Source organism: Arctopsyche grandis, chromosome 2 (assembly GCF_051622035.1).
Source record: "Arctopsyche grandis isolate Sample6627 chromosome 2, ASM5162203v2, whole genome shotgun sequence".
Taxonomy (NCBI): Eukaryota; Metazoa; Arthropoda; class Insecta; order Trichoptera; family Hydropsychidae; genus Arctopsyche; species Arctopsyche grandis.
In genome coordinates, this window is record NC_135356.1 from 11,671,850 (window position 1) to 11,692,699 (window position 20,850).

General features: G+C 33.5%; 1 protein-coding gene across 1 annotated transcript; it reads right to left on the reverse strand.

Moving 5' to 3' along the window:
* Positions 1 to 481: 481 nt before the first annotated feature.
* On the reverse strand, positions 482 to 19,289 carry LOC143922262 (transmembrane protein 26). Its single transcript, XM_077445488.1, has 8 exons — positions 19,096 to 19,289; positions 4,517 to 4,676; positions 4,292 to 4,448; positions 4,007 to 4,190; positions 3,768 to 3,927; positions 3,433 to 3,692; positions 3,244 to 3,360; positions 482 to 815 (listed from the first exon to the last, which is right to left on the reverse strand). Exons 1-8 carry the CDS (start codon positions 19,287 to 19,289, stop codon positions 482 to 484), a joined length of 1,566 nt encoding a protein of 521 aa, XP_077301614.1.
* Positions 19,290 to 20,850: the final 1,561 nt, after the last annotated feature.

Genomic DNA, 20,850 nt, shown 5'->3' on the forward strand with positions numbered 1-20,850 from the left:
TGTAAGGGTTTTTATCTCTAATGGTATTCCGTTTACCATCTGGAATGAAAAGTGCGAATGGCTAATGATTCTGTGCCAATTTTTCGACGAAATCGACGAACTTTGTCAGGAGACCGTTGATCTGGATTTAAAATTCACCCAAATATGTAGTCATGCTCGTAATCATCGAATAAATTGTTTGATTTCAACCCACAACCCTCAATCTAGTAAACAACTGTTTAACCAGCGAGTCAAGCTGAGGCTATTTATAACTAACGTTACTTTGCTAAAATTACACCTAATGATTTTGAATAATCGCAAGATTGGTTGCATAGATGATGGTTATTTTTGCGATCTTTTAAATGTGACTTCTATCCATCGTTAGGGGATTGGGTGAGAGGAGGGGGCATCACACGAACGGTTTCGATGTGAGTAATTGGTAAAGTACGATACATATGACCGTAAAGCTGGAAGCGTAGAGGCCGAGCTCTGACCAGAACCGTCATTCGCTCGAGTACGAGTCTGAGCCGTTTCCGGTGGGTCGTTTCCGGTGGTAGACCTCGTCGTCATCGTCGTCGTTGTCCTCGTTGATGGAGCCGGAGTCGGAAGTGTCATGGTGTCGGCTGCTGGTCGGCTTGGACGACTTCGTCTGCTTGGTCGTCTCCACTTCGACGGTTTCCAAGTCTTCGTCATCATCGCTTTCGTCTCTGGGACGACGCTTTGCAGATGACTTTTCGCTCTTCTTCTTTTCGGACCTCTTCGAGGACAAGTCATCGTCGCATTTGGCTTTGCCCTTCGACTGCGATGATTTTTTATGTGACTTCGAGTGTTTTGACCTTGACGAAAAATCATAATATTATAATTAGAAGACAAGTGGAAAATTTGGTTGAAATTTTACCTGTAATATGGATTTAGTTTTGCCTAATAATTCCAACTTTTTATTAAAAACACAAAATGTTTATTAACCCTTTGAGTGCTGACGTCTTTTCTGTTGAAAGCCGGCCACGCTGAAAATTTCACCGACCATTTCTAACTAGAATTATTTAGAAATCCAATAGAAAACAGGTATAAAAATTGTAGCTATTCCAAACAAACCCTAGATAACTACCGCCGAGGATATCGAGTTTTGTACAGGTGTGTTTAGACTCTCTAATATATCTTGCAACAATATAAAATAAGAAAAAGAAGAATATTAATGAATGTATTTTTCCAAAACTAGATCCATCTTCTTCATTGTCGTTAAAATTGAATGCTCACAATCTATGTAAATGCCAAGCCACAATCTAAAATACTCGGCAGTTAGGGATTTCCATCGAGAAGTTCTGCTTTGGTTATAAATTCAGAAATTCCGGTCTTTACAAACATTGACACGGATTACACGACCTACGTTCAATGCATTTTTTGCATGCTACCTGGAAAGGCCTAGCGGATAGTATTCTTGTTTATTTTTACATATTCAGAAAACAACGCCTATCAGCGTATTTCAGGCTCATGGTCTTGTTGGCAAAACGCCGATCGGCGTTGGTCAGCATTCAAAGGGTTAAAATAGCCATCGCTTTCCGAATTTTAAAATCTTTTTAGGAATTTTATTTTTCTTATCTATAAGCAAAAATATTTTCTTTTAGAAATAATCAAATATATAAACACATACATACATCTTATTAAAAAATATAAAAAGCTTATTTTTCGATTTCAAAACGACAACATTTTCATCATTGTATGTATTTATTTTAAAAACAAATGATTCTTTTTTTTTCAAATTATTATACGGAACTAGGAAACTGCTACTCAAATTTGAAAATTCTTATTTGCTAAGTGGAACCAAATAAATTTTTTGATATTGATGAATCGACATTGATATTAACGAAACATTAATGTAAAACTTTCTAACTTTCTATAACAGTTCAGTTTATATAACACATTGGACACATAATACTCTATAGTGAAAAAACCGAGATTTGACACTACCGGTATTGAGTGCAATCAAATTTAATTATATACCAATAAAATATTAATTTCAGTTTAATCATTAACTAATTTTACAAATTACTTATTTTAATTAATTACAAAATAATGTGCCGAGTCCTTCTACACCGTGTCAAAAGAAAAGTAAATAAATTTTGATTTGCTCCTTGCTTTGAAGAATTTTCCGTTCGGCAGGGATGGTTTAAGCTTTTGAATATTATATATGTATTATATATTATTCAAATAATTGTCAAGTGAAAAAAATAGGTTTCCGAAAACAACGAAAGGCGACGAGGCTCGTCATTGTTATATGTAAATCAATAGTCTCAGGAATAAGTGCGATATTTTCTGCATACTTTATCTTTGATCTAAAATTTATGATACACTTAGCGCCTCCTTTGAACAGCACATCAAAAAGGATGTTGAGTGTCTCATTTTTCGACTAATCCGTACAAACTAGCCGATACAACGATGTCTTCTGAATTCAAAACAATTCAATGTATGTATGTATTATGCAAATCGTAAAATGTAAAATTTTCCTCGCAAATATGTACATACACATATTTGTTTGCACCAACAGAAAGTACTCAATTACGCATTTAGCCGCGTACGTTATATGTAATACGAAAGAAACTAAGGTTTTAAATGAAAAAATCGAAATTGATACATTTCAGTACTACCGGTAGTATCACTGAATTCGTGTACCTGTATCGGAAAAAAAACACATTTGTACCAGACTCGCACGATAATCTTTTGTTATCTGCATTATTATTTATTTAAATTCAACCTGGCTTTTAATTTTAATAAATAATAAATATAAAAAACCAATACTGATGTTTCAAATGTATTAAAGCCGTTCGAAATACATATGTATATTGGAGAAACAAATTACATAGTGACGGTAAATATCACACTTTGTATACCATTGCATGTATTTACAATATGTATATTGCTGATACAAAGAGCTGAAACGTTAAAATTACACAAGCCTGGAAATAATTAAAATTACTTTCAAACACACACGTATTGGAAAATGTACAATACCAGTTTGGATTTGGAGGTAAAATTTTGTTATAAAAAATAATCCTGTATGTGTGTACTTACAGCACCTTTTGTGCACTTAATAGTGCTCCTGTTCATTACTAAGTGATAATAAATTAATTCGAATGGCAAAATACTAAAGTACTTTTTCAGTTGAGAAATTTTGTTCTAACACGGAATACAGTATTGCTCTTTATAATTCATTGGGTAAAACTACATCGATTTATTATTCAACTGAAATCAATAAAAACGGATAACCTTTTATTTCCGTCGCAGTCGTTATCATCATCAGCCGCGGATATCGTTTCATTCTCTCTCCAGAATTTAATTAGATCTAGCTCTTTCAAAGTTTCCTTATTTTTTACGATAAACGCTCTATAATTGGAAAAAGCAATATTAATCAATACGCATGTGAAATTTAATTAGAAGAAATGTTTTTGATCTTACCTTAACTTGATGTTTTTGTTGGCGTTAAGTTTGTGAATATCTGCTGGATTGGTAATGATGGCGATATTGCCCACTTCCATGTCAGACATTTTGAAGTTCTTCGTTCGTTTGGTCTTCTTCGACTTGGCATGTTTCTTTTTCCCACCCTTGGAGGTGCCGGCGACTGCTTTCGACTCTCCCCTCTTGGTCAGTTTCTTATTTTTGCTCTTATTAGTCTCCGAGTGGACCACGTACAGGCGATAGATCTGAAGCAGAATTACCTGAAATGTGAAAGATGGAACACTGCCGTCACGTCGGTTTACTTTGCGAGCCGATTTCGGATGTCTGTATTTTACCAATGTATTTTTGCAAGTAAAGAACACGTTCATGTAGCTGACAATCCCGTAATGGATGATGATTAGCAGACGGAAAGTAAGGAATGGCGCGTCCTGAAGTGCGATATTCATGAAGATTGCGCAAACATCGATTGTGCAACAACATGTTTCGGTCGTGACGCTAAACCAGTTACATATACACTTTCATTACACAAAACCTTCTGAATCAATCGAAATTAGCTCGTATGTAATCAGTTTACCCATTCATGAAACTGCCGTTGGAGCTGACCCTGGATTTGCGTGATTTGGTGGCTGTCAACACGACGGTGAACTGCAGCAGACTCCAGGACCAGATTGCCAGCGTTAGGATCACCAAAAGTGGTTCTGATATTATTTTCTCGTCTTTGAAAGAGTCGAAAAACTCTATTATGTCGGCGGCCGTACCTAAAATCACATTTTAAATTATTTTCAAGCAAATTTTATAGCGTAATTTGCCTGTAATGATCGCTGTATAATTATACTTGCGTATATAATTATATACTTGCCGATGTAGACGAGAAGTAATTGGCTGAGCTGATCCCTGGTGAGGTCACCCTTAGGTAGAAGCCATCTACCAACGATCAAAGTCAACATCAAAAACTGCTCTATGAGGGTCACCCACGTTTCCGTACTGAATGGAATATCTGGCAGATGAACTTTTCCCTTAAATTATATTTTTTTTTGACAAAATAACACAAACAAATAACGTCCGAGAACTTGACTGAACTTACCCCCAAGATTTTGTTTAGGTCTTTCAGATCTACGCCGGTGACAGCTGTTAAATTGTAGTGTTCCTCTCTGGCTTGTATTCGCTTGTCCACTTTGTGAAGTTCCAGAAGCCAAATAGCTGGAACTACACTGCCTAAATAGATGAAAACAGACGGACAAAACCTGCAAATTTCGTCATTAATTAAATTTATTTTTCCTTTATCTCCCCTTCAAACAAAGTTTTCATCAATATATGTATGTACATACCTACATATGTACCATTATATCACATTTTAACAATTGAAAGGTACCAAACCATAAAATTGCGTTTTATTCGATGTAAATGCCTTATTAGTTGCACTGTTACTTGAGGGGTACCAAACCATGAAGTTGTCATCATTTGATGGTTGTACCTCCTGCCCGCACAATTACTTATCGGATGGCACATATTCCAAGAGATATCCAACTTTTCATATATAGATTTTTGGTTAAAGTTAGTTTCAAAAATCTTTAAAATAAAATCGCTATGAAATTTTCACGAAACAAACGTCCTTGAGTATTAAACAACTGACTCATTTCTCCATCTTATTTTCGAATTTTTATGTTATGCATTTATGACTCGTGCTCCGTTTTTTGTTGTACCATCACATTTAGCACACAGTAAACATTTGAAAAAATTATCACTGCAAAGCAGAAAAATCGTAAAATTTGTATTTGTTTAATCCGTTCGTTTAATTGTGAAAATCCGGATAATCGAGGTTCTAATGCCACAATGGTCCAAACTTAAATAAATAAATAAATGTATCCCAGTATATTTATTTATAATTTTAAAGTGGTTCATACAACGTTATTATGACAAGAGGGATAGACCCAGCGCCTTGTCCATACAAACGTATTAGATTTCTCCCTTCCTCAATAATGGCACTGGAGAAATTATTTTTTAATATGCTATTTATATCCACCATAGGCAAGTTTCAATTTTTTTTATTTTTTTGATTAATCAAAAAATCAATTAATCAGAAAAATAAAAAAAAATAAAACATGCCTGTGGTGGATATAAATAGCATATTAAAAAATAATTTCTCTCGTGCCATAATTGAGGAAGGGAGAAGTCTAATACGTTAGTATGGACAAGGCGCTGGGGTCCAGCCCTCTTAATGATGGCACAAAACGTTTTGATCTTTTTATTATTAGTTTTTTCTATTATCTAGGTATTATTGATTGCTCATTGAATGATTATAATACCTCGCAGGAGAATTACAATTTATTAATAAATGTTGCAAGAGTGAATTTATGCATTATTTATATACATATATAAACAGCTTCAAGATTCCTGAAAACTTAATTTTCTGGCACTTGAAGCGTTATGGCTTGGCGCCTCTCAATTATCGGTCACCAATACAGTTTCAATGTATTTCTGATACATTTAAAATCCGCCGAGTATATTTGTGAAACACGTCAACATGACATAACAGCATGCACGTAGTATGTATGTACATACAATGTATGTATTCATTCATAGATAAAGTTGGAGAACAGAACAGAAAAAATTGTGGCATACGGTTGCGAGCTGCACAATTCCGGAAAAATTCAATGTTGAACATGTAAACTAAATTAAAAGCGAGTGTATGTAAACAAAGAAAAACTTTTAATTGTTAGTTACGTAAAATGTTAACTAGATAATATTTTTTTTCCAGGTATGGTTATGTAACTACATCGTTCGAGAGTCATTATTGAAAAGTTAATATGAAATATTTCTGCAAATTTAAATAATAAACAAATAACAAATCATTGGTACGATATTGAATCGTGCACATTAAACTTTGCTCCCAATTAGAAAATATCCCGTTTCGCTGAAGTTCATTTATTAATTCTATACAAACACAAATTCACTCATAATTACAATATGCACACATACATAATACTATTTCAATTACATAAAATTAACGGATAGAAGCATCGCTCGAATTCATTTCGAAATGCGTGCTAATGGTTTTACCGAAAAATTCCCAAATTTATGTAACGACGACCCCACTCCCTTTTAAAAAATATTTTCCTGTAATTTTTAATTCGCGTTATAAACAATTCATTGTTTAAAAAAAAAAAAAAAACAAAGGTGGTTTCATTAAAACTTTATTCATTCACTTGTTTATATAAATTCAATTACAGACTTTTTTAACGAGAACCTACTTTAATTATGGTATTCAATTTAAAATAGCTTTACCGAGAAAGCCGTAATTTATTTTATTCATCAGCTATAATTTTCAGATAAGGCTTCATTAAATCATCATCGACATACGTGGTCTTGCGTGCTTTTATGTTTAGATAAATATGAATTTTTCTGTATAAGGCATATGTATGTACATACCTACGTCATCTTTGGCGAGATTATTAACATATAAAGGTGCGTCTACGAACCTTTATATGTTAATAATCGAGAGCCGAGCACAAATTCGTGTAGTGTGGACCGACTTACAAGCCTCGAACGAGCGCGCTTCGAGCGTTTGGCTCGTGCTCGAGTGCGCTCCGCCTATTGTCGGTTTTTTGACGAACACAAAGGGATTTGCATCGCGCTCGCAGTGCGCTCGTGAACGTGTTGAGTGACAGACTTTTCGCTCGAGCATCATGGAAACGTGGACAGAAGATGTTTGTTTGCAATTAATTGAATTATATCAAAATAATCCATGACATGAGGATTACCATAAAAAAAATATATAAGAAGATTGATGCAAGGATGTTCATATCCGCCACGAGCCGCGAGCACACTGCGGAAAACTACGTTCGAGGAGAATGATTGTTGTAGGCTCGTTGTACATATGTACGTCCACACTTGACACCGCGAGTAGAGCGGCTCGGCCCTCTAGCGTAGACCCACCTTTACAAATGTACATGAATGCATATCTCGCATAAGCACATACTACATATACAAATGTTTGTATGATTGTGCTTACATATACATGCATATATGTACATATGTCATCATTATTTACAACCGTTCGCTGTCCATTGCTGGATGCTTCTATTCGTTTTTATTTTGTACAACTCGTTTGTACAACCATCAACACATTTTTTTTCTAATTTACATTTACTAGTTTGGGAATGTTTGAATCAAAAGTTTTGACTCGAACATTTTAGACTGAAGGGCTCTCGTGCAAAAACGCCTGAGTAGCACCGGGCAAGTTCGTTTGTCCGCTATGTAAATCGATGGTTTTCGATTTACGGATTTACGATCGACGGATTTGAACCGTATTATTACATACTAGTGTTGTACCTGATGACACATCATCGCATGTGTGTTGGTGTATATATATATGCATATATTGTTTTTGATTTTATACACCAATATTGTTTTTATTGTTTTTTTTATTTTATTGCATATATATTGTTTTTTCATTTCAAATAAATGATTGTCTACTATTCATCATATAGACTATATATGTAGGTACAATACGAATTTAAAGTAATTGTCCATTTTAGAAAGCCGTATAATAAAAGTTCGCGAAAATCACGTTCGCAAATGTATAATTTTAAACAAGTAAAATCGTCAGCTAATTAACGGCTTCAATTCCATTTTATTTTTAAGCAATTTCACTAATTAAGTAGGAGGTTTTCTACGAAAACCTACCGATTTTAGGACTACAAACTAAAATGTATGTACATATGTACATATACATATATACTTTTTTTTTATTCAGAACACTGTTCGACAAATGACGAATTTTTTTTGGTTCAGAGACGAGATATGACTTTTCTTATAGATCTATGCCCAGTGAACACGAATCTGGATAAAAAAAAAAAAAATATATATATATATATATATATATATATATATATATATATATATATATATGTGTATATAGAAACAATATTGAACTAAGGTTGGACCATTGTGGTACACCAGATGAAGCGTGATATTCATCCGATCGATGATTACCGCAAGAAACACACTGCCTTCTGTATATATATATTAATATATATATATATATATATATATATATATATATATATATATATATATATATATATATATATATACATATATATATATATATATATATATATATATATATATATATATATATATATACATATATATATATATATATATATATATATATATATATATATATATATATATATATATATATATATGTATATAGAAACAATAATGAACTAAGGTTGGACTATTGTGGTACACCAGATGAAGCGTGATATTCATCCGATCGATGATTACCGCAAGAAACACACTGCCTTCTGTATATATATATATAAGGTATACATATATACACAGTGCACCAAAGAAAACCGCTTTTAAGGAATGAATCAATCGTTTTAATGAGGGTTGAAAGAACATAAAAGACGACACTGGCAGCAGACATTCTGTTTCAGAATAAAATATCCGTGCCGTGGAGACAATAGTGAAAGGTGATAAACAAATAACGGTTCAAGTGATAGCTAAGACTCTAGGAGTATTTGTAGGATTGGCAGAAAGCATTATGAATAACACAAAATTGCTCTTTAAAGACAAAAAAAAACCGGAGGGCATATTGAAGATCCAGAAACGGGACCATATATATTGAAATCCGAAGTGGAACATGCTATAAAACTAGCAAAGAGTTGGAAAGCTACTGGACCGGATCTGATTCCTGCCGAATTTCTCAAGTTATTGGACGACGATAACATAGAAGATCTAACAAAACTCTTCAATAAAATATATTTATCAGGCGAAGTACCTAGCGATTGGTTACAATCCATATTTATCCCGTTGCCCAAAAAGAGTAACGCGAGGACGTGTAGCGACTTCAGAATAATTAGCCTAATAAGTCACACATTGAAGATCCTACTAAAGATAATACAGGGCAGAATTTACTCACGGTGTGAAGAGGCGATTAGCAGAGAGCAGTTTGGGTTCAGACAAGGCTTGGGTACCCGAGAGGCCCTTTTCTGTATGAAAACACTACTCCAAAGATGCAGAGAAGTCCGTAAACCTATGTACATCTGCTTTATAGACTTTGAAAAGGTCTTTGATGGAAACATTAAAAAAAATTGGCCTGGATGACAGAGATGTCAGATTGCTACGAAATATTTATTGGAATCAGACTGCAGTAGTACGTGTCGATGATCAATTCACTGATGAGATTCCTATAGAACGGGGCGTCAGGCAAGGATGTATCCTATCACCTACTCTTTTTAAAACCTACACCGAATCCATCTTCCACGATGCTCTCCAAGAGGCGGAGGGCATCAAGGTGGGCGGCGAGACAATCACCAATATAAGATATGCTGATGACACGGCACTAGTCGCTGAAAATTTAGCAGACCTGCAAAGATCTCTAGACCGTGTACATCAAGAAAGCAATCGAAGAGGTCTGCGCATAAATCTAAAGAAGACAAAATTTATGATAGTAGATAGAATGCAAACAGACACCGGGAATCTAACCTTGGATGGAGAGGTGATAGAAAGAGTAAAAAGATTCAAATACCTGGGTACCTGGCTGAATGAAGAGATGGACCCAGATGAAGATTTAAGAATCCGCATCGAGATGGCTAGAACAGCATTTGTAAAAATGAAGGCGGCGCTTACAAACAAGCATCTCAATCTTCATACGCGGTTGAGATTCGCGAAGAGCTACGTCTGGACAGTATTACTACACGGATGTGAGACGTGGACTCTGAAAACCAAGATGATCAGCCGCATTGAAGCTTTTGAGATGTGGGTCTATAGGCGTATGCTGAAGATTCCGTGGACCAAAAAGATATCAAACGAAGCTGTCCTCGGCATGATGGGGAGAGGCAGGGAACTTGTTTCTGTCATCAAGCGGAGAAAGATGGAGTACCTCGGACACATGATACGGGGTCCAAAATACGAATTTCTCCGTTTGATAACCATGGGGAAAATAGAAGGAAAAAAATGGATTGGTAGGAAAAAGTTATCTTGGCTTCGAAACATGCGCATGTGGACCGATATGAGCGCCGAAGAACTGTTCCGAGCCGCTGAAGACCGATGCGGATATATTCAAATAATCGACGAGGTGGTCGCCAACGTCCGGATGCGGACAAGGCATTAACAAGAAGAAGAAGATTATGAATAAATATATATATATATATATATATATATATATATATATATATATATATATATATATATATATATATATATATATATATATATATATATATATATATATATATATATATATATATATATATATATATATATATATATATTAATAAACACCAGGATTTTCCCAATCCAATTAATTTTAGCGCGCACTTCAAATTCAACCGAATCTTGATTGGTTTGCAGTTCCAAGATTAATTTTAAATTGACGTAACACTATACGTAAACGTCGGGCTGCCATTATCTCGACACGTTCGGACAGTTTCGACACGTCCGGACGTCACAATGTGTTACTACAGAGGCGTGGCTTGTATATTGTGTCCAGTTGAAACTGCAAAATTTCAAAATGTCACCAGTAATTTAAAATAATTCAAACCTTAGATGATTTCCCCCAAGGCTTACACATGTTTCGGTAGAAATTTTCAGCTAAAATTTGGTAATGTGAAAAAATCAGCAAAATCTAATTTTCGGGGGAAAATTTGCAATTATAGCAAATTCGCAACAACAAGAACAACTGTTGAAAAACAAACATTGAGTCTCGAACCATACGTGTATGTGTGTACATATAATTTGATTTACAAAGATTTATATAAAAACTCAAAGGGACAGTGCTTTATAGGATTTGCATCTGTATATTGCAATATATGTATACATCCAAATACGTATTTATTATCAGATGCAACAACAATGTGTACTAATACTAGCACTCAGCTACCATTTATTTTATTCTATGACGCGACAAAAAATACGACCGAAGAGTGGTTTAAATAGCACTTTAAAGGTGTATACTTCCAATCGATTGTACGTAGTCTATGAAGTACCTATAAAAGTTTTATATACCAAAGGAGAGGGGGTGGTACAGCCTCCCTTTTCACATTTCAATGCGTTCTGACGGGGTGTGTGTTTACACGTCAAACAAAAAGTACACAACGATGTATTAATTGATACGGTTCATTTTAATAATCACCGTTTTAAACTGGATAACATGAGTCAAATTAAAAAAAAAGTCAATTGACACCTTGTATATGTACATATGTTTATAAATATATACAAGGTGTATACACAATAGCAAAACGATTCCATAAATATAAATAATGTGAAAAGCTACATGTATTAGAGCGAATGTCCGACTCTGAATACGCGACACCGACACCGAAGCTCTGGTTTAATACAAATTTGTTCCTGTTTTCATATTCAATGGTAACTTTTGAAAATTATTGAATTTCCAGTTTAATAATAATTTTGATTAAACTGGAATTGTTTTAGGTTAAAGTGATATATCATTCGAAAGAACATGAACCAGAAAAATTATTTGAACATCTAAGGGTGCTGTGTTTTTACTTAATCTACATATATATTTACTTATGTACGTAGTAACAATACATGAAATTTTGTCATCATGCGCAAATTTGAACTCGAGATTTTGACTGATTCAAACTCGGAATTGATCACTGATCACGTTTTCATGATCTAGAAAAAATGTGTGTGTGTCTGTGTTCATAAAAATTACCTACAAATGATTTCATCTCGGCTAAATTATTACTATATTTAAAAAAAAATTAGGGATGGGCAAATTTCAAGCTTTTCACCGGAGCCCACACAGTTGATAATACGTCAAACCATTTCATATAAATAAATTGGAAGTTTTCTGATCATTATTTTACAAATGTGTAAATTTTCAAAAATTGTTATACGTGATTTAAAATTACGAATTTAGTGGTCCGTGAGGTCCGAATGGTTTTCGACCGCTATTCTACACGATATTGTGTTAAATTTTATGTATATATGTAAATAGGTCTTTAGAGGTTTTATTATGATTTTTTGATAAAATTTCATATTTTTGAAAAATGTCTTCTTTTTTTTTACTTCCCAGTTGACAACCCTATTCTAATGTATCTATTTTTATAAAGTCGAAAGATCGAAAGTCAAAAGATCGAAAAGAATATATGCATGGTAAACGGTACTATACATATATGTATGTATAATATGTATATACTACCCGCTCTTCATATGTATGCATGGTAAACGAACTATTTCACATATCGTCATAAAAATCGAGAAAAAATTTCGATCTTTCGGCTTTCGCTCAAGCCACTTTCGATGCAGTTACGGCCACTGATCTATTTTCAATTGAGTTTTTTCATTAATCCACATATTGTTCACTAATGAAGAATTTCAATCAATGGCATTAAATAGACCCAGGAAAGAAAATTTTTAAATCGTTTTTAAAAGGTACTTTTTTATCTGTGAAATATTCAAAGATTTCAACCCACCTATGTTGCTTGTCATTTTCTCGCCATTCTTTGACCTTTTCATTTGTGACGTAACTTTCAATACACGGAAGTTCATTGAATATTTCTCCGTCAAGTATATTTAAGGACCAGTGACTAGAAATGAACAAAAAGCTTTCCTCGAGCTCCGTCCACAGAGAGATTTCTCGTAATAGGACCCATTCAAATATGTACTTCCATTTCCACGCAAAGTTTGTCCAGTTATTTAAATAGTCAATACAGGTTTATTAAATATGTTTATTAATAATGAATTGTTTATTAAGTATGAATTATATCTTCAAATATTTCAGCATTATGTTTTAGTTCAATACATTTAAAGGTTTCTGAAAACAACATTAAAAAGTACTACTTCCGGTTGAGCTAAAAATATTAAAAAATATATAAGTGTATAAAACTTATAATTTCTATAAAAAAAGTTCAGTATGATTCGGTTTTCGATTTGGGAGATTCGATTATAAATTCAAAAACTTAAAAAAAATGACCATTTCCGGTCAACTTGAAAATTTGAAAAAAAAAATATGTCGCTCTTCAGTGACCGATATTAAGTTTCAGTTTGATAGGACTAACGCGGTTCAAAAAATCCCAAAAATACACAAACACACATACTAACACACACCTTCTATATAATGAAAACGTGATCAGTGATCAATTATGAGTCAAAATCTCGGGTTCAAATGTTCCGATGGTCACAAAACTACATCTAATGTTACTATATACATATGTAGATAAAGCAAAAAACACGTGTCGCGTACCACTGTGTGTGTGTGTGTGTGTGCCCTTACACGATTCGAACGGCACTTGTTTAATTGTTCGATAGATTTGTGTGTATACAAGATATTATAGATCCGTAGACAATTCAGTGAAAGCAACAGCAAACGATGACTGGCTCAATCGATCGGCGCGAATCTCACAATAAAATGGCCCCCACTAATGTAAGCAATTTCCTCAGGAAACGACGAACATTTCATAACGGCGCCACTTCGCCGCTACATTTTCCCCATTTTTTCCGACGATTTTCCATTGATTTGGAAGAGTCGAATTGTGCACTCGAATGCCAGGCGTGTCCACTAATTTTTTCTGCAATCTGTCGGTCGATTTCGATCGACCTTGTTCATATACGGGGTATTCCCGCGAGGCCCTTCCTCCACTGATAGATCGCAAACAATATTAATGGATGCCTCTACATACTTTTATCCAAATCTCGACTATCTTGCAATATATAAATAGAACGACCTACTTCCACCGACACTCTCATCCTGTATTAATGCAAACGTTCTCAATATCGGGCCACATCGTGTAAAATATTTGTACTATTTGTCGTGGGTTGTCTTGGGAAATGGTTTATATCTCCGCACCAGTATATAAATATACAATTTCTTCCATTAGATATATCGACATGCATACCTATTTTATTTACAAGGTTTCTCGTCTCCCAGATGTAATTTCCGAGTAGCTGAATTTTTGACAACTATTGACACGTAAAAATCGGTGAATTTTCAGATTCAATTCAACAATATTGCCATATAAAAACTCCTTATCCTATTTTTTACCATTCAAATCTTATATGTACATACATATATTGCATACATATATATATATATATATATATATATATATATATATATATATATATATATATATATATATATATATATATATATATATATATATATATATATATATATATATATATATATTAAAGAGAAACTGTTATTGTCAGTGAAAGTTATATTTAATTTCACTTGTGAGATTAACTATAACTTCACTAACTCAAGCAGTGGATACGGATGTAACAATATAATTACAAATTCACTTCTCAATGTCAATGAATTTTCAATTCGAATGACAACATACTAATTCAAATTACAACGCACCACCAACCCTGACAACCTAATCTTAAATAAATAAAATCAATTCTAACCTAACCTAACCTAACCTAACCTTTAATAAATAAAACCAACCCTAACTTAACCTAACCTAACCTGACCTTAAATAAATGTGTTGCCTGCTAAGATTTTATTATGTGTTTGCTTCTTTGCTTCGCATCCAGTCCTTCATGCTTTCAGTTTTTCATGCGACATCAAAAAAAGCCAAATCGAAACAGATAGTGAACCATAAGAAGAGTGAGAATGGACAGGAGAGGGGTTGCAGGGAGGACGTGTGAGCGCGAGTTTGTCATAGGAGTGGGGATGGAAAAGAGGCGGGGTTGTAAAGTGGAATGGCGCGATTCGTATCGGCGACGCACTATCATCCAACCGTCAAAAATTATAATTTCACTAAAAGGGACCAGTGAAAATGTAATTGCATATGATTTCACTGAAATATACCCAGTGGAAATGTAACTGGTTATGATTTCACTGAAACGTCTGTGTAATTATAATTTCACTGCTGTCAAAATTTCACTGTGACATATACATACAATATACTTGTTTTCATTCCTATCCTGATTCTACTGATTAACATTCGATTGTGTAGTAACGGGTTCTATCCCTGGCTTTGCTGTTGGCCAGACTTTGGATATGTGACTCCAAGGTCGATTGTTTCCTTTCAAAGTTTGCCAATTTATCTGATTTCATTGGACACGGTTCCAACAAATTCCCAATCCTCTCCTAATTCCCGCAAATTTCAGTTTACAACTCATAATTTGTTAATATTTAAAATGCTGCAAAAATGTGTCCATAGATGTTTCTATGATGATCGATGTCTGTAATTGGCCTTGAATAATACTTATGTTCAATATTGACAATAGATATTGTGTTAGTAAAAGTGGGTGTACTTACACAATATCTATTGTCTGTATAAGAATTAAAATATATAATAGCATCCCGAGATTTTCGCACGGGATATGAGCGGACAGAAAAACCCCAACTTAAACAAACGGGCGGGACATTAGCGCTCAAAATAGGCTTACTTTGTATTGTTTACTCATTTAAAGAAATTTACATTTCCAAGGTAGCTATTCTGCGAAAATTACATAATAATTGGTACTTTAACAAACGTATTCATGAAATTTTCATCAATTAGAAAATATAATAATAAAATTTTGACGTAGGACATGATATATCTGCGTCAAAATATGCCTTGCAGCGATATGCCTCACTCACCGTCTTCTTAATTATAATTAAATTTGGCAGTTTCTCAAAAAAAAAAAAATTAATTAAGCAAAATATGAAAATTGCGTATTTTCTAGTCAAATAAACCACTTCGCTCTAACTACATACGGCTTTTCCAACAAAGAAACATTTCGAACAATACAACTCCTTCGACACCGAAATCCGTCATATTTCACAAGGTTATTCTATGCGTCATTTTTATATAAAATCTTACGTACGTACGTAATTTGCACGTGTTTACTTTCATCTCCAAAAGTAAAAAATTCCGAGAACCGCACCAATTATTTTTGCCGAAAGGGGATTTCGCACGACAACACATAAATATGTATGTATGTAAGAATCACGTGCAAAATTATTGTTGAACATAACAAATATGTGTATTTGCTTTGAAACTTGCTTACAATACACATATAATAATGTCTGTCATATAATATACATACGTATGTATGTATATCACAGACATTATTATATGTGTATATATATTTGATTGATTTGGTTTCTAAGGTCGGGGAGTCACCCCTGAAGGTTATCAATTGTGTATGCGATTTTATATAATAAATAAAAAATATTTTGCGCGACATGTGTCGAGGAGCGAATTTCGATCCTGATGAGTCAAAGGTGTGTCGCAAATTTATTTTGTACGATCTGCTGAATTTCTGGGGTATGTTTGTTATTATCGCGAAACGAGCCGGTCAATAAAACCCCAACGATTTTATGCGCCATTTAACGATATTTTAACAAGCTGCAGAATTTCCCCGTGAAGAAAACAGCATATGAGCTATGAGAGTATCCAATATGCAAGTACAAATGTACATATATGTATATGTAATATCTAACCCCAATTTTTCTTTCAGTCGAGATGTACAAATGAGATGATTTCATATGCATATGCATATATACATACATATCTGGTATTTTTAAGACGAACGATTGATTAAAACCGACATGTTTGATATTTACTTGTTTCGGTTTAATAACGATGCCAGGAATCTCAATAATAAGCTGGCGTATATACACATGTATTTATTATTACATATGTATATCCCCCTTCAACAATATTTTCAGTTTTCAACTTTCAATATCCTCTACATCTTTTATTTCACATTTTATTCAGTACGTGTTTCGAAGTATTGCGCAAAATTGTATACGACACAATTCCATACATCTAGCATTTTTCAAAGCGCTTCGCTATTTAATAATATAAAATATTAATATTCATTTTACAATTCAAGCCTTTCAGGGAAATATAATATTTAATATCGCGCACTTTTCATTTTTATTAAAATTCAGCTAAAGCCGATGAGTACAAAGTTGCATTGGAAAGTGCAATTGCAATTCGAAATTGCATTATCATTTATTTTATAATAAAAATAAAACAAACACGAGAGAAGGGAATATTCGAGTAAAATTGTACACTAAGTGGTTATATTATAAAGTATTATTTTTTCCAACAGCACTTCCAATACGTACGTATGTACATATGTGCATATATTAACTAATAGTACTCAAAATCTACATACTTTTTAGGGAAATCTAATTATTATTTTTTTAAATGACAATAATTGAATTCGATTTCAGGCCAAAAATCAGAGCGTCATTTAAATTAAATAATAAATAACTTATATGAATTGGGTCAGCTATTACCTTTATTGTATTCACCAAAATGTTCATTCTATAAAATTCTAAAAAAAATCATTCGTGTTTTTCGCCCTCAGGAAATAATTTTATAATAATAACAACTTTTTATTCCAGACGATAGGGAGAATAGTGCAATCCCCATCGTCCATATAAATAATATGGTTCACTAGTCACTAATAAGTCACTAAAATCTCGAACACGGAAAATCTGGCACCCAAAAACTCCATCAAGCCACACGAAATATTGTACTAACGAGAACTCGAGTGCCAGATGTTCCGTGATCGAGATTTTAGTGACTTGCGTGACATTGCTTTTTTCGGAATAATCCGTTTACCAAATAATACAAATGAATGATAAAAATAAATAAATACAATATTATGATATAATAAAAATATATGTACACATAATAATAATATTAAATGATAATAGCAATTGAAATAATATTATAATATAATTTTATATGTCAAATTACCGATCAAACTGTCAAAATAATCCGAGAATTTAATTTAGATACTGACCAATCGATATATGTATATGTATGTACATACATACATATGGAAGTATATAATGGGTGTTTATTTTATTTACTGGTCATTTATTATAATGACCGACCAATTTTTTATAGGCCGAAAATCAACATGTTTACGACAACTTATATAAACTTTGTAGGCCAATTTTTCTTCAAGTATATATTTTCTTCTAAATATAAATATTAAATTATGTCTTAAATTTAATAGGTTGCATATGTTACAAGCATTATGCTTTGAATGATTAATAACGTTGTAATTTTAATTTAGTGAATTTATAGAATAATGGAAAGATTATATATAATGGAAAGATTCGTATAACAAATTATCATAGTTAAATTTAAAGATGGATTATTTTTATTTAAACAGATAGACAAATATGTATTTCTGAACTGCCTCAATTTGTTCATAAAAAGACATTTAAACATTGGATATTTAATTGCTAAATATTGTTCGTATCTTACTGACCGTTGATATATGACTCGGCTAATGTGGATTAAAATAATTATCATACGAATTAGTAATATCATATCGTTATGAATTAATCATTATCACAATGAATCAGTAAATATGTCATTTTTATAATCAGTAATCATGTCATTTTTAAATGTTTTTTCCTATTATTTTCTAAACGTATACACTTATAGAGATTTGTAATGGAAAGTTGATCAAATTAAATTTAAAAATGTTTTTGGACCTTAGAGCACGTTTTCAATACCGGGCAATAATTGACAATTTGAATGATTAGCGCTGGAGGAAAAATCATCAGATATAAAATACGTAACAACGCTATTTTCAAATTTCAACTACTCATATGAACGTTCAAAACGACGCGTTAGATCCCAAAAACCCAACAAATTGGATGAATTCAGTTCGAGGCTGAAAATGGTGATGAAAATTAAGTTGGATTACCATTTCCATTCTTGATTGTCCTTGATGGTCAGAGTAAAGATGCCCTCGGCGAATAGCAGCAGAGTCGGTAATGCCAAGTACCAATAGTGGAGGTTCCTTTTGAAGATGGTCACCTGCCAGATGGCGATGATGCCGTGGCTGGCGAAGACCACCCTGGTGATGATTGCCTTTATGGTGGCCAACAATTTGGCCATGGTGACGGTCGCCTTTAGACTGACAGTATTTGACCTCAAACCCATCACTCGGTTGAAATTTCGGTCAGAACAACAGGGGTTAAACCTATTGCGCGTCGTCCATTGCGCAAGAATTTCATATATGAAGCCTAGAAAAGAAAACTTATCTTCGCTAGAAACTTCGTCATAAGACAATTTAACTTTACAGAAACTGTATACAAAAAAAAAACACCTTTTAACTTGCATACAGTTTCACATTTCACCCCTCGACTATTGAACGAACACACTTTTATGATGCAAGTAATGAGTGTTGAGTTGAGTATTGAATTGATATGATAGCCGAAGTAAACACATACCATTTTCATGGGTCTACGTGACGAGACAGAATGTTAAACGACAGAAAACGCAAATATCGGAAGGCAAAGATCGAAAATCGAAAGATCTTAAGTCGAAAGATCAAAAATAATGGTGCATGGTAAACGGTACATACTCACTTAATTTGCGCGAGCAGGATACAACAGGAACAAGAGGAACATGCTTTTCCTCCCGTATTCTGCGCGCGCACATTAATACGGGAGGAAAAGTCTGTTTCTCTTGTTCCTGTTGTATCCTGCTCGCGCAAATTAAGTGAGTATGTACGTGAGTATATACCGTTTACCATGCACCCTTTTTTATCTTTCGACTTAAGATCTTTCGATTTTCGATCTTTGCCTTCCGATATTAGCGTTTTCTGTCGTTTAACATTCTGTCTCGTCACGGAGACCGCATTTTCATACATACTACATAAATACCAGCAGCGTGGTCTAGTGGTGAGTGTTGTATTTTATCGTGCTAGGTGTCGTGGGTTCGATTCCCACTGGAGTCTCGTTGCTGACCAGACCTTGGTTTGTCGAGGTCATCGTTTCTTATCGGAATTTGTCATTTTGTTCTGATTTGAAGCGATTTCCTGTAAAATTGGCTTTTCCTATCCAATTTTCTATTGCGAGACCTTGAGTTATTCTTATTTATCAGGCTTCGCTAGATTTTCTCTCCAAAGATGTCTCTATGGATGATTATTGAATGTAAATATTTCGTATTGTTACATAATAAATGTTAATATTCGTATTGTGTACGATGTTTTTAATGTCTGACAATAGATGTCAGATGTTGTTTCGATATGTATGTATGTTATAAGTACGTATTTAATAATATAAGTAATATATAATTAATCTGTTAAGCACACTCGCCGCTTTGGAGCCATCTGTTAGACGAGTGTGCATGATTAATTGGAATGCAATGATATTTGAAATATATTTTAACTGATTCGAACTCTGAATCGACCACTGATCACGTTTTCATGATTTAGAAAAAAGTGTGTGTGTGTGTGTGTCTGTGTTTCTGTGTGAGTGTCTGCATATTTATTGTGTTTCAGTGGGATTTTTTGAACACCGTTCATCCTATCGAACTGAAACTTAGTATTGATTACTGAAATTTTTATCGATACACCGTAATTTTTTTTCAAATTTTTAAGTTGACTGGAAATGGTACCTCCCCTTATATGTAGGTGTCCTCTTTCTTGTTATCTCCCAAACCACTCATTAAA